Source organism: Toxotes jaculatrix, chromosome 8 (assembly GCF_017976425.1).
Source record: "Toxotes jaculatrix isolate fToxJac2 chromosome 8, fToxJac2.pri, whole genome shotgun sequence".
Classification (NCBI taxonomy): Eukaryota; Metazoa; Chordata; class Actinopteri; family Toxotidae; genus Toxotes; species Toxotes jaculatrix.
Genome location: NC_054401.1, coordinates 23,976,854 through 23,992,730, shown reverse-complemented (window position 1 = coordinate 23,992,730; position 15,877 = coordinate 23,976,854). Strand labels below are relative to the sequence as shown.

The window sequence follows — 15,877 nt, the reverse complement described above, 5'->3', positions numbered from 1 at the left end:
CTGCCTTCAGGTTTTACTGGAGGATACAGTGAATGTGGTCTTGAGTGTGTGGGTGCAGGTAAAGAGGAGGCTGGAGCACACTGCTGAGCCTTCTCGGTGAAGTGGGTCCAAAGGTACGTTAGGTTAGGGCTGAATGGTGTCACCTGTCAGAGGCCTCAGCAGATGTATGACTGCACAGCCTGAGGCTCAAAATACACCTGAATACTGGGCCTCCATAGGAATAATCACACAACTTTTGGCACATTTAAACATATATATTGGTAACTGATGATGTTTCACAATAAAAGTCTTAAATTTTGGCACTTTAAAGCAGAGATAATAAAATGAAGCCATTTTTGAGAAATAGATTTAAACACATCTGAAAATTGAGGTTTGAGGTTTCTACAAATGCAAATGTTTTGTTGCCAGAATTTTGGACAGTCACATGACTGATTCATGGGTTGCAATAAAAAGAAAAGGGAGACGTCTGTCACCACCCTGATGAAGGTGAAATAGGTAAATAATTATGATGGACTTACACAGAGGCTCAGACCACAGATACAAGTACTGTACAAATACACAGAGACAAACATGTCACCACTGTGAAACCACAGCGACGGTCTGCTCATCATCCATCCCCCTGCCATCAATGCCTAAATACAACTGCACATTCAATTAGCATCATCCTGCCGCTCCATTCATTTGCTGCCTAATTGACCTCTGAGTTTCAGTGGAGATTGAGTCCAGGCAATGACAACATCTGCACAGAGTGAGCCTCCACCATACTGACACTCTAATAACAGTCACCTAACATGAGCTTTGGGGTCCAAACTTGATGAGAAGGAAGATAAAAAGGTAAGAAAAGGAGGCAGAGTGGATGAGAGAATAAGAAACAGATGAGCGAAACAGAACAGAGGAACGGAAGGATGGAAAAAAAAGAGATAATAAAGAAAAGAGAAGGGAAAGGAGAGGACAGATGACCGCAGAGTTGTTCAACCATGAGATTAGGCTAAGTGATGAAAGCAAGCAGGAAATGGAGACAGACACATCTGTGGAGCCTCAGGTAAGGAAAAAGCACAGAAGACGGATGAAAAATGTTTCCAGGTTGTTTTTCAGTATGGGCTAGGTGAGAGCAGAAATCAAGATGATACGGTTCCACAGTCTTAGTAGCCAACACTGGGACAGGAACGACCACAGCGCCGGATCTGAACATTGTCAGCTTCAATCACAGCATACAGCCGAGACCCTCTCAGGGTCGAAACATCAAATTAACATGGGTGTCTGCACATCAACAGCTAAATAACGGACAACTTCAAGGACGATAAAAAGAACTCAACAAAACCTTCAATGAGTACATGAAAAAGGAAAAACAAAAGGATACCACGTTATGGGTAAAGATATCACGCTCTTTCAGGAATTCAAATCTATATTCATTGCTATTAGCATTTTATTTGCTTAGTTCCAGACCATACTCTGCTGCACATTTCAATTTCTTTCCTGTTTTGTTTTATTGTATCAAAACGATGTAACATTTACCAAACAGCGCTACAGTGGCCACAACCAGTAACTACAGGATAATGGCACCCCCAACGGGTCACATGACTGTGCCGTCGATGAAACCACAAAAATTTATCTCCTCATTTTGCAGTTCCCCTCAGGTCTACAGAGCTCTTTAGCCTCTTTCAGCTCACTGTTTTGGTTAAACTACTCTCTTATCAACCTCATTTTCAGATGCATTAGTATCAATTTTCATCAAAATAATTATAATTAGTTATAATATAATAGTAATAATAAATAAATTCTATAAAGCTCTTTTTAATGTGTTCAATTCATACTTTAGAACTCTTTACAGTTCTGATAATCCTTTTCAATTTTTGTGAAACTGACAGGAAATTGTTAACCAGACAAAATCACACACCTTGCTATGATCACTCCAAAAACAAGAATGTGCTGACAGATTGGATTCATATGCAGATGGATAAAAGAAAAAAAAAATCATAAGACAGAATCTTAACTAAAGCCCAGAAGGGGAAAAAGAAGCAGGAACCTTCCCTCCCACCATAAAGTTACTGCCAACACAGCAGAGACCTTCGATTTTTTTTTTTTTTTTTTTTTAAATAGAAAAAAAAAACTTTATTTCCTTAGAAAAAAAAAGCAATTGAAGCTATCAGTGGCAGTAAGACAGTCTGGAATGGAGGATGAGCCTTCACAGGGTTATGAATGTCCAACACAAACAGAATCAATCAGCAATTCTGAAGGCTTGCTAGATGCTACTGAAGTGCTATTCACACTAGACCAGGATCAATGGCTGAGCTGGAGTTGACCATCGACCCAATCCATCCTCTGGCCTCCTTCCCTGCTCCCACCTCACACTTCAGTGAAGCCTAACAAGGTAAGAGAGCCAAGGCAAGCATGGCTGAAGTGAAACAGCAGCATGCAGCGTTCACCCCTTGATCGGTAGTGGAACACACTCTTAGAAACACACACAGATTCTTGGTGGACTAAATGGTGCTTTAGACAGCCATTACTCATGTGCTGCCCATCACCCAACGTAGTTGAGGGCAAAAATAGTAGACAGAAGCAGGTAGAACCATCTACGAGTCAGTAGGTAGAGCATTTGGTTGGTAAAAGTCTTCCACATGCTGATGCTGTGATTGCGATTAATTATTATGATCTAAGCTTAGTAAAATCTAAGTTTGAGTTTAAAAAGAACAAAGCTATGTGCGGGTGTTTTCACCCACCTTTCCTGTGCATCCTTGGAAAGTGGCGCTCTCTCTCATATCATTTCACTTTTTGTACCTTTGTGTTTCAGACTGACGTGCACCTGTCTTTTAACTGTATTCAAACACCAGATCACTTTCATTCTGAGAAAACTCAATGTTTAAAAGAAACTGACATTTTAAGAAACTCACATTTGCTATAGTACTCTACATTTACAGGAGCAGACGTTCTCAGGAGGCCTCCATACTAACAGGGTTACTACTACTCCAGCAGAGCAGATCTTTTTCAAAAAGGATTCTTAATCTGCGCTGTGGTACAAAGAGTCTCAGAGAAGGAATGCAGATCTGGGATCAGTTTATCCTTTTAAGGTAATCCTGATAAAGTTTGATACGGACGAGGGAAATCCAACCCTAATTAGCATTCCTTCTCTGGGAGACGTTATTAATCAGTTTCTATTGGCTTATAACAGAAAAGAAAAGCAGCAGGTGGGCTCTATGGCTGAGCTGTGAGACGTAAGTATATTAGCTTCATATTCACGGCATCAGGAGTCTTTCTACCAACCTTTGTTGCAGGTCAGGTCAGTGTGTATTTTGGGTTCTTCAGTGTAGATTGCAAAGTTGCCAACAAATGAAAGGCTGTTTGTTTTACTTTGGAAAAAGCAGCTGCTTAACTCCACCACCACCACCACAACACATCTGAGATCTCAGATTTGGGGCTGATACAATACTTGTGTGGGTTGTGTTGGAATTAGTTGGAACGAATTACGTGCTAACTCAAGCAACAGACCTACAGTATATTGATTAATGTAGGTGCATATTGTAGAAGCCAGCAGTACAAGTGTAAATACATCCACCTATCCTAGATTACACAGTGCAGTATAAACCAAACCATACAGGCACCATAGCATGCTGGGATGTTAGCATGGGGCTTGGAGGACTGGTGGCAACTCCCGACTGCTGTTGTCTCTATTTTACAATGAACTGAGAGGTCAAAGGTAGAGAAGCAACAACTGATGACTCGGCAACACTGCAAGCTTGTTCAGGTCTTTCCCTGAAACAGCTGTTCAGACTCAACAGCTGCTTGGAAGGGTGATTATGACACGTTTACACATACAGATCAATATGCAGTTTTTGCTTCATAGTGCTGAGGCTGCAGATTTCATGATACATTCAGGTGACAAATCTTTATGTTGGAAAAACCTACATTAAGTAAATGAAGTAGTTATCAGGTCACTGTGAGCCTCCAGAGCAGCTTCTAATGTAAAATCCTACTGTAACAGTAACCAGTATAAATGCAATACAGTTAAGAAATGAGCCGACTGCTCAGTGTTGTTATGGAGTAACATTTACTTTAACATTGCTGTCATTAGCAAGCATTAGAAGCCACTGGTCATACCAGAATATGTACAACACTGCACTGATGACTGCACTGAATTTAGGGAAGTCAGTTCTGAGGACCTGGCATTGTGCATGCTGGAGAAGTGGAATAACTCACTGGGACACTGGGAACAAAGCTAATGTTAACATTATGTCTGCCACAGCAACGATATGACTAAAACCTGTGTCCTGTCAGATCGGAGCGTTACATGCTATTTAAAACAATTATTAATTAAATCAATTTCTCAAAATAAAATAGAATTTCATCACCTAAAATTTCTGTTTCTGACCCTTGTGCTAAACTCCAAGTGGTAGTTGTGAGTAATTTAAGAGGAGAGAAGGGGAGAGGAAAGGAGAGGAGAGGAGGGGAGGGGAGAGGAGAGGAGAGGAGAGGAAGGGAAAGGAGAGGAGAAGAGGGGAGAGGAGAGGCAGGGAGTGAGATGCAGGGCGTCAGGCTGCAGTGTGTCTAGACAGTATTCATGATCCATCTGTCTGCCACTGCCACAGCAACAGCCAGCGGCTACAACAAGATGGCAAACTCCATTACCACCGAAACGTTTTCTATGTCCCTCTCCATCTCCCCTCTTTCTTCCTCTTTCTCTCTCTCTGTCCACCTCCATATTTTTGCTTGGCCCTCTGTCTCACTTCCAAACACCCCCCCTCCTCCCTCGCAATCTTTGCAATCCCCTGCCACTCTTTTTTTTTTATTGGCAGTCTCCCCCTTTACTTTATCTTTCTCTTTCTTTCCTTTCCTCTCCCTCCACACCCATCCCTGCCTCTCTCTGCATCTCTCAGACGTCACCAGAAAATGTGCACCGGCTCAGAAAATTAGAATCATTGTACAGCTTTCCCACAACGCCCGGCAGCAGACACTTACATTAACATTCACTCTAGACAGCTAAATATTTGAAGTACCCGGCTCAGGATTCCATCCATTGGAAATGAGCCCCCCCCCCCCACCCCAACTCTCAAAAAAAAAAAAGGGTTGTTTCCCCCATGCCTCTGGAGTAAAAGAAGGGGAGACAGAAAGAGGAACAAAGTGAGAAAAATTTACAAAACAACAAGGTTATAGGGGTTTGAGAGGTGAAGCGCATTTGAGGTGGGGAGGTGGGGGAGTGAATGAGAGAGAGGGAGGGGATGAGAAGAAGAGATGGAGGGGAAGGTAAGAAACCCAGCAGACACATACACAACGGTGCCAAGGATGAAATTGCCGCTGTAAAAAGTTTTCCCTCTTCTCCTAAAAGTTGTTGAAAGAGAATGCTGCAGCACATCAAAGCGGCCTGGCAGACAGCCATCGGAGCCCATTGGTGTCCTTCACCCTCTCTCTTTATCTCCCTGTCTCTCTCCCTCTCTCTGTCTCCGTGTCTCTCTCACTCTCTCTCTGTTTCCATTGATCGTGATGAGTCGAGGGAACACTCTCATCTCGTTCCCTGGACAGTGCGGCTCAGTGGGAGGTAGAAGGAGGTGGTTGATGGGGCGGCGGGGCTGCTTATGAAAGCAGCAAAGAGATTCAAACAAAAACTGAAAGGAAATGGAAAGGGGAAAAAAAAAATCCTGTGATTCATCTCTAGGTGTTCTCAGCTGGGCTTTCATCGCACCCTATGGCAGTTTGTGGTATATCTACCTCTAGCTGCAGCATAGGGCTCTCTCCATGCTCATCAGTAATGAGCTTCAGCTGATTGTATACGTTTTTGCAAACAGACGAAGGACAAATACAAGGTCCACGTATTAGTTTAAAATCTAAGCATATAATCTAATACATAACTGTAAAACTAACAAGTCACAGGTAAGTTGGCAGTGGTTTTTAAAACAACCTGTTTCTGCTGCAAAAACCATTTGTGTGATGAGTGTTTTCTGATATGTCACCATGATGGTAATGGAGTTCATCACTTTTCATATCTACATGCCACAAAAGTTCAAACCAAGAAAATCCATCCAAAAACACTCATTATATGGAAAGTTTGTCTGCAGTACAAGGCCCAAAAAAGACTGCGAGCATCAGTTTTCACCTCAGCATCCACATCATACCTGCTCACTGAGGATCGACAGAGAGACCTCAGGGAGAAACAGAACAGAAAACGACAGAGAGGAAAGACAAGGAGGGAGAGGAGAGCGAGGGATTGTGGCTCCCCACACTGAGGTACAGAGCAGGGAGCCACAGAGGTATATAGCATCATCCCAGGGGGACTCACAGTTGAAGATGCCTGGTGGAGGGTGCTGGGTGACCACGGGGCAGTTCTCCTCATCGCTGTTGTCCCCACAGTTATTCAGCTGGTTGCAGATCAGCGAGCCCAGACGCAAACAATTCCCATTGGTGCAGTGGAACTTGCACTCTGTTCAGCAGGGGAGGAGGGAAGGGGAGGATGGGCAAGAAGAAAGAGAAGTCATTTATTAGCACAACTATTTCAAAAGTGTAGGTCTGTGAATGGAGATGTGTCACAGTCTGAACATCAGGGTTGATTCAAGGTCCTAGAGTCATTATTGCTTTTAAGGAACGATAAAAGGATTAATATGTTCCTTCTTATGCAGCTGAAGCACTGAGGTGCAGAATTCTGTGGTAAAAAGCAGTGAAGCCTTTTTAAAAAAAAAAACGCCAATGATGGAAAGGTAAAATAGAAACATCAACATTTTGATAAAAATACATGTTTACAAGAGGTGATTAAAAAAATAAAAAAAGTAAAAAAAAAAAAGTACGCCCACACACCTACACCAGTGTCACTGCAGTAGTAGTGCAAGCAGGCACACTCTAAAATGTGTAAAAGCACTGATAAATTGTACCAACAACAAAACGCTCAAATACTGGGCTGTTATGTGAAGTTCGAACCGTTATCTGCGCCTCAGAATGTGCAAGGTCATGTGAAATGATTTTTTTTTTTACCTGTAAGCTCAGACACAAAGCAGAGTTAATGTGTTGAGTTCACACAGAAACAAGGTCGGACAAAAAGTGGTCTCCCGTTCGAAACAACAAATAAATAAATAGCTTTTTCAAACAGGTCTTTGATGTTCTGCAGCTGAAAAAAAAACCTTTAAACCTATAAATGTGAAAGTGAAAAGTATAATGCATGTATATATTCTGGAGGGAACGAATAATCACGCTGAACTTTAATCATAATAAGTGAAAATAACAACGAAGTGTTTGATGCGCCGGAAAGCAAGGCCACATTAGTATGTCCCAGAGTGTGATTTGTGTGGTGTAGAGCTGAGAGCTACACTCACACTGAGCCCACGACTGATCCACAAAGTGACAGTGTCTGCAGAGATAAGGAAATAAATGAAACTTGGACGGTTAAGAGTCAGATGCAAAATGATTTATTCTAAAAAAAAAAATAAAATAAAAAAAGCAGCTTATGAAGAAGCAGAGTTTGTTTGGGTTTATGACAGCACATATGTTCGGTGTTCATACTGTATGTTGGCCCCTGGATAATTTCTCTTTAAGTCAAAGTGAATAAAGAAATTGTAGAACACAGTCGGACTCATGAAGGACAGTTAAAAGACAATGCAACTCAGCCACCAACTGTCCGGGCAGAGATTCAGGTGTGTTATACTAGTAGCAGCTAATGTATTCTCAAGGTGCAAGCGTCGATTAGAGAGTAGGAGAAGGGCTACTTCTTTCTAACTCCACCCCTCACATTTTCAAACTCGTAGTCTTCAAATGACTTCACACAGCCTTAAAGCCCAGCGTCTTTTTGGAAGACTATTAACCATAAGAAAAAAACATCCAAGAACAGCTGAATGGAGGGCAAACACACTGGGTTCTGACACCTGAAGATGTTTCACCTGCCTCCTTTAGTTCAAAGCTGAAAAAAAACTTTTAGATGAACATACAATATAAAATTCTCCCTTTTCGGTATTGAATCTGTTTTTTTTTTTATTTTTTTATCTCAGAGCACAAACACATAAAACCATTAGCTGACCTCCAGAAAAGAAGTAAAGGGTGACCTGCTTTTCAGTTTTCACCACTTACACTCAACACGAACACAGCAGTCAGAGTGGAATATTATTTAATAATTAAATGGGCAAACAGGTCGTAGTGACAAATCAACACAGTGTTTGAATAACACAATTATAATGTAGCCTGAAAGCAACCTTCAGGTGTCCTGAGTATTTCCTTTAATATTCTGAAAGCCCTCATTCCCACCTGAACAGCTACTCAACAAACACTTCATCTTAGGAAAAGTTTCCCTTAAAGTTCACTTTAACGGATCACATCCAACACAATTACTACTGTAATAAGAACACACCGACTTTAACAGACAACCGGTGAACGGTGGAGGCGGGTTCATAACAGCGATGTTGACAGTGCTGCTGTTGACAGTGCTGCATGCCATCTCCATGGATAAATCTTCTAACTAAGAGACAAAAATAGTTTTTCTCAGATTGATGACACAGAAAGAAAATGAAAAAAAAAAAGAAAAATCCTCCCATAAACTTCACAAGTGTCATGTGACATGAAAAACCAAGACACCAGGGAGCAACTCAGGGCTGGAAGGCTGGACTAGCAAATCCCAGAGCTCCCCCAGAACTCCAGGCTTACAGGAATACTCCAGTGATTTACTATTGCACTTCCATAACACTGGAGAGCTCACAAGAGACAGAGTAAAACAACACTGGTCGAAATCAAAGCAGCAGAAGACGAGATATCCTGACTGTTAGTCTGTGCTGCACTGAAGGAAATAGTACAGTGACAGTACTGTTGTTTATTCAGTGAACATGTTTGTTATAACAATCACTTATTTGGTGGTTTTCTTGGTTTGTTTGAATTTATATTGTCACTTCCTGAAGTAGGGAAACGTGCAACATAAACAAATGCATGCAAGCAAATTAGGATGGATGCATTCAGCCCACTCTTTGAAACACTGCTGCATAGTGCTACTAGTGGTAAAATTTGTTTTTTAGTCTACCATACAGCTAACCTGAGGCCAGGTAGTACATCAAGCATAGAAAGAGACAAAATCTCAATTCATGTTCCTTCCATGTTCATTTCTTGTGGTCCAAATAAAATGGCTACAGAATTAAGCCAAAGGTTTCAGTTTGGATGCTGAATTTTCAGAAACCGAGTAACTAAGAAAGATCCAGGATACAGAATCAGATCTGAATCCACGGAACAATGAAAGGAAAGAAAAGAAAAGAAAAGGAAGTGTTATTTTAGATTTTTCTTTCCAGCATCGTTTCACATGTTTCACCTCACAAACGAATCCTGCTTTCATATGTGAACAGTATGTGAGGAGAGTGATTCCCACTACAACATGCAGTCACCTGATGTCCCTGGCACATCAACAAATCAGCCTGACTCCTGTGCGCCAAACTCATTACTTAAAATGATTACACGGGTCTAATTGACCACTGTAATCAAGTCTGCGCCAGATTCCTCACACTTCTGCTCAGAATTCTTTCTCTTTTTTTTTTTTTTTGGAGTTTTTTTTATTTTTGTCCTTGGCGAGGCAAGAGATGGAAGATGGAGGCAAAAAGTAATCCTTCACAGGGGAAAGAGGAAGGAAACATTTTAATGAAGTTCATTAGAGTGGTTAGGGAGGAGGAAGCAGCTGTGTTTAATCAACACACTCAGACACAGTTGGCTCGTACCTGCACGCACCACACAGTACACAACGCGCACACCTTACAGGGCCGTTCCTGCTGCGAGTCCTTCGGATTCGCTCGGCTGGCAGCGAGCGACCTAGTGACACTGCACATTTTCTCCTTTTCCTCCCATAACAAGAACAGCTTGTTCTTGCTCTTGTCTAGACGGTGGGGGTGGGGGATGGGGGAGGCAGGGAAAGAGTTCTGATTCAAAGAACAGACCAGTATGACCATTCTCTGGAAAGAGCCCTCTCTCCTTCTTGTGAGTGGCAATTAGTGAAGCCTCAGTGAATTGCCCGGCCTCTCCTCTCCCCGCTCTGTCTTTCATTTTGTCTCATCTATTTCTGATCGTCTGTCTAGCCACCTTTTTTCAGTCTCGTCTAATCTTCTGTCTATCCTCCCCTCTCCAGCTCTATTACTCTCTTATTACTCTCCCAACTTGTCTACCCCATCTCGTCTTCCTCCCCTCGGTCCATCCTCTCACTTTGTGTCTTTGATTTCACTCTCCCCGTCTTCTGGCCACCCCCTGTCTCTCTCCGCTGCTCTTCTTGTCTTCTCTGTCTCCGGCCCCCATCCTGCCACATGAATCTGAAGCAAAGCCTTTAAAAATGTCGGAAGATGCGGGGCAACTGTAAAGCTGTCTTCCCGCTGTGAGTTGTGCAGACCCCGCTTTTTTTGCGAGCCACAGACACCCAGGTTAATTAGTGCGATTTGAAAATGCCAGACAGAATGGAGAGAGATAAACGATGCCCCCCAAGTTCTGCCAAGATCTGATCAGCAGATACTTAAATCTGAAGCATGAAGAAATGAGCAGGAGGCCAACAAAAGCACTCATGAGAACACCATCAAATAAGAAGAGGTCTACTGTATATGACAGCTCAAATGAAATTATACGAGAGGTCACAGGGGACAGATACTTCAGAGAAAGAAGTCATTATTTACTCAAAAACTCAAAAATCTTTTATGGCTGTTTAACACTATTTCTTCATCACAATGTAAAACCTTGACAGGATAAAACACTGACTTACATTTTGAAATGATTTAGCCTTTCATTTTCATGCATTATAGTTTGCATAATTTCATAAGTGATAGAGAGTGATAGAGATAAAAAAAAAAACTTTTTAAACTACGTAATAGAAAGCAGAAAGTATGAGAACTGATTAAACTGTATCAGTGCAAAGCTGCTTTCAGTGTTATCTTTAATCATTTAGCATCTTCTGTCCACTGTTGTGACTACAGGCTGTGCTTCCATCCAAATGTCAAGGGGATTTAAAGTGAAGTGAACGCACACTCTTCCACCTGCTGCTGCGTCAAACCCTGTGATCTGCAGATATTAATTAGACAAAAAGTCTGTGGAGCCACAGTGTTTTATTAAACATCTAAAAAAAAAAAAAATGTTTGGCCAAAACATTGTTCAACCCCCCACACAACTTTACTTTGAATTATAGTCCCAACGTTTCCAAAGATACCAAACATGTTGGGGCTTTTTGTGGGAAGTATGTGTGAAATCATACAAATTTTAGCATTTTAGCAAAGGCTTTGGTTTGAATAATTAAACGTGATGTAGTTTGAACATTTCTTAAATTTTATGAGTGTACTTCACTTACATCTCAGTGTCCAGCTGATTTCACTAATCACTGTAATCTGAGTGATGAAGTTGTTTTTCACTTGAGTAAAGTGAATTTTTAACTTTTAGCTCAGCGGTCCACATCCACAGTACACTACACAGGAGGAACCTCATTCATGAGGTGTTAGGTCACTGAAGTCCTGATCAGCTACTGACTGAGCAGTCCTCAAACTGACTAACTGCTCCCCGTTGGGGTTTGGTCTGTGCAGCCACTCTGCTCTCGTTCTTCTGAAGTCTTTGTTTATCTGTAAGACAGAAATGTGTTGGTTTCTTGGCCACACAGGATCTTTTATAGAAAATAAAAAAGAGACGGATGGACTGACAGACATTTTTGTGGCTGCAGTCTGTGTGAGACCATCAAGCCACAGCTTTATGTTTAGCAGTAATACATTAAAAATCTGCACTCACATACGATATATGTTTCTGTAATGTCAAGTTCTTGGAGTCAGTTATATTTCAACCACTTGTGTAAAAATGTTTCCCTTAAAACACAAATAAAACAGTGCAGGCTAATGTTCTACAACAAATGGCTGCTTTACCAAAGTACAACACACATACATACATACAATGTTCATGTCCATGAAGCATGGGCCAGGGAAGGACAGGGACCATACGAGGAGCAAATATCGCCCCCCTCAGTCCCTTTAATCAACCAAAAGCTCTGAAATCAGACTGTGGTAGTTTGAGCTGCAGGTCTCAGCTAACACCAAACACACTACCACACTGAGAGCTATGCTAATGTGCTATTCATGATTAGCATCCTAGCATGCTGTCTCACACATGCTAACAGGCTTATTACAGTTGTATGTAACAAACTGATTCAAATTGGCACAGTATTGAAATACACACGTTTACCTTCTGGAAATTGCAATGAGTCCTAAACCAGGTGGTATTAACCAATGTTATGTTTAACTGTATTCACATCTGAAAACAAGTGTCTCCTCACAGCTGCATCTGCTCTGTGCGTGACTAACGTTAGCCTGCAGCTGCACTCTGCGGTGTTACCTCTGCAACTAGGCTAAAACGTATTTTAAAATAGCGCAAAAGAATAATTAGATGTCTTAGAGTATTATTCCTGCGAGATTCTGTGAACAACTGACCTCAACAAAGAAACGGCAAAACAAATTCAAACGGGTTCTGTCAGGAGACAGCACGTTTTGGGTAGTAACCAGAAGCTGCAGCAGCTACTCCATCATGGCTAGCAAACCAACAACAATCCAGCACTATGCTCACACTGCCACGACTACACAGAATGACAGGATGCTCCATCACAAACAGTCACAGGCCAAATCAGTGTCGTTACCAAAGAGCAAACTCACACTTATTTATATGACAACTAACTAAACAAGCAAAAATGCTGTAAAACAGAAATGACACAGACTCCAGCCGTGCTGCTGTGCATACATACATGTCTCCAAAGGCACAGCCAGGGCCACTGAATCTGAACAGCATTCACACCAGCAGCAATGGTTTAAAGCATGAAACAATAATATTAATAATAATAAGCTATTAACAGGTCTGTCGACAGGATAAAATCTGTCTATGGATCTCCTTCTCTCTGTTTCAGCACCACGGACAGTGCAACACCTACACACAACAAACAGTGCTGTCCATGGTTCTGAAACAACAGCCAAACGATAGAGGGTGATGGATATGTTCATGGCCTAAGGTTAGAAGGAGATGAGTTAATACAGCTCCTGTTAAATGCACATGTAGTTCAACTCTTTGAGTGATTCTGTAGAACGGTTGAAGTTAATAACTCCTGTTGTATTTCTGTTTTGGGTAATTGAAAATTGCAAGTCAGCTCTGTACGAGAAAACAGACATCACGGGCCTTTGTGCAGTCATCCGCTACCTCGGTCTCAAGGGTTTATCACTCAAGGAGGTCCATAAGGACATGGTGACAACATTGGGGAGGGTGCCCCTTCTTAGAGCATGGTGAAGCCCTGGGTGGGACATGGCTGCCAGCTGCAGGGTCAGGTGACTCTTCCTCACAATTTCCAGGTATTCTTGAAAGCTGCTTTTCAAAAAAGACTTTGCTGGTAAATCCGCCACCATATCAATTTCTTCTCCTCCTTCTAATACAAACAGAAATGTAAATAAATCTTAGATAACCCTACATTAAGCTAATTTTACTCCAGTTAGCTAACTGGTCCTCCAATCACACCACACAAAGAATGCTAACGTAGGAAGCTTGGCAAGCTTGAAGGCTGTGGCGTAAAAAGAATACGCCCAACGGCCAATGGCCAACTCAAGATCATCAACATCATCACCATTTGCCTCAACAGCAGAGGGCATTCACTTACAACACCGAAGGCCTCAGGGTAGATTTTTCACCCAGAGACAGCACAGGTGGAAAATCTGATTAGATGAAAGCTCTAATCTGTATGAACTGCACTGGAAACAGCGCAACTGAGGGGGAGAGTAGCAATGAAATGGCATTAAAAGACTGATGAGAACAAAAATATACATTTTTGTTTATATGTTCAATTAAACAAAAAATTGAAATGACACAGTGATCATTAACCTCAGGTGTTGTACTTGCATTCTATGCAGCCAAGCAGCGATACCATCCTGTGTCAAACCGGGGAGATCTGAGAGGCTTGTGATTTCCCATGTTGAACTCCTGTGAATGAGGTGAATGAGGTTGATTCACCATTGGCAGCGAATACATTTCGCCCCATTTTTGAAGCTACATAAAAGAGCCCTGCTTACAGTATTTCAGGGAATTTCAAGCCGAATTTATTTTTGAACTCTGAAAGAAATTGATGTTTTTATTATCAGCTGGTGTCATATTTCATGCTGTCTGAACATCAAAGCACTTGGTAATAACTGATTCACCAGTTACTGGCCAAACACCCACCCAAGTTCCTAAAACATGGGATTGACAGCATGCAACATATTAACACCAAAATAAGAGCATGTGCAGCCAGTCCTGAGGCAGTGTGCAATAAGACTGAACCAGTTCTCTGGTGTCGCTTTCTATTGGAACAAAACACAACAAACGGCTGTGATCCTGGTCCGTTCAGTCAGCTGATCCTCTGTGGTGAGAGAGAAGACTGTGAAAAGCTATGCAAGAGGAGGAAAAGGTGAGGGAAGAAGAGGAAGAGCGGAAAGAGGACAGAGGAAAGGGAAGTGAAGAGTAGGAACAGGAAGTTGGAAAGGAGCTGATGAGATGAAGGATGGTGATGATGATGACGACAGGATTGTGGGTGATCAGAACTCTGACGAAGAAAGTGATAATTAGGTTATGATAAGGAGTGGGAGAGGGAGAAGGAAGAGGAAGAGAACAAGTATGAGGCGATGGAGCGCGAGAGGAAAAGTAAAACTACTGATATTACCATTAAAACCACACTGGTGTGACCTTTATATTTAAGACACCAGTGGAGAACTACAGGACGTGTGATACTGACTTTCAACCAGCTCATTCACTGCACTGGAGTTTTCACTTTCAAAGACCTGACCGCTGAGATACAGAGAGAGAGAGAGAGAGAGAGAGAGAGAGAGAGAGAGGGAGAGAGAGAGAGGGCTTCGGTTTGTCTGTTTTTGGTATTTTCAACCTCTGCATCCTTCTCTAACAAAGCAAAACCAAATCCTGCAGAGGGGAAGAAAACGGCTCACACAGACTCAAACAGAAAATGTATGCATGAACTGCTCTTGTGTGTGTGTGTGTCTAAGTGTGTGTGTTTGTGCCTGTGACATAACAAAGTGTTATAGTCGTCACTTGCCAGTGACAGACCGGGGGCCAGAATCTTGTTTCTTAGCTGTGTGCGTGTTTGTCAGTGTGTTTCTGGGTATGCAAGTGTCCTTGGGGCGTCCGTTTGTGTGTGTGTGTGTGTGTTTAAGTGTGTGTGTGAGTAAATGAGAGCCATCGCACTGCTTTCACTGCTTTTGCTGCAGCCGCCGCTCTCAGACTAGCAGCATTATGAAGCGTTAAAAAAAGAGGCTGTTTACGACCTAGCATGCTGTGGCACACTTCTCAAACAGCACAGACTGTATGAAGGCAATAAGTAGGGCCATTAAAGGACACACGGACCCCTCTATGTCCTCCAGTCTTAATGCTCAAGTCCGTCTATTTCACCATCTCACCAGACAGGCTGAAAGAGTCCTGCTATTGATTTTCTATGTGGAGAGAATTATACTGAGTCATTTCATCATTCAATGAAGTGCTGACATTAATGTTGGGACTAACGCTTCAAGTGATACATGTGTTTCAGAAGGAGTTGAAGATGAGGAGTTGAAGATGATCATTTTTACATTATCCTCCTCTCAAAGCTGTAATAGCCTTGTTCATTTTCTTTATCCTGTGAGATACCCTTCACTTGTCAGAGCTTGATCTTAAAGGATCTTTAGCCACATTTGCCAGAATCAGTATCAGTTCATTGGTCTATCACTTTGGTCTGGACTGAAATTTATTATGAAAAACAACTGGATGACTTGGTTGTTAGCATGCAACCATACAGGGTCACTACCATTTATACAGTAACTTCTTCTCCCACTCTACTGCAGCAGATTGAGATTAAAGCCTATGATTCCTAATCACTCACAGGGGTAGTCTAGTTATAGACACCACTCTCTGAGGGCACCATTTACATAAA

The 15,877-nt window shown here is 42.0% G+C and overlaps 1 protein-coding gene across 1 annotated transcript in view; it reads right to left on the bottom strand.

Moving 5' to 3' along the window:
• LOC121185948 (low-density lipoprotein receptor class A domain-containing protein 4-like) overlaps window positions 1-15,877 on the bottom strand; it is a 123,319-nt gene that overhangs the window by 86,268 nt on the left and 21,174 nt on the right. The window contains exon 2 of the mRNA XM_041044488.1: window positions 6,269-6,409. Within this exon, the coding sequence (XP_040900422.1) occupies window positions 6,269-6,409 (141 nt within the window). The remainder of the gene's footprint in view (window positions 1-6,268; window positions 6,410-15,877) is intronic.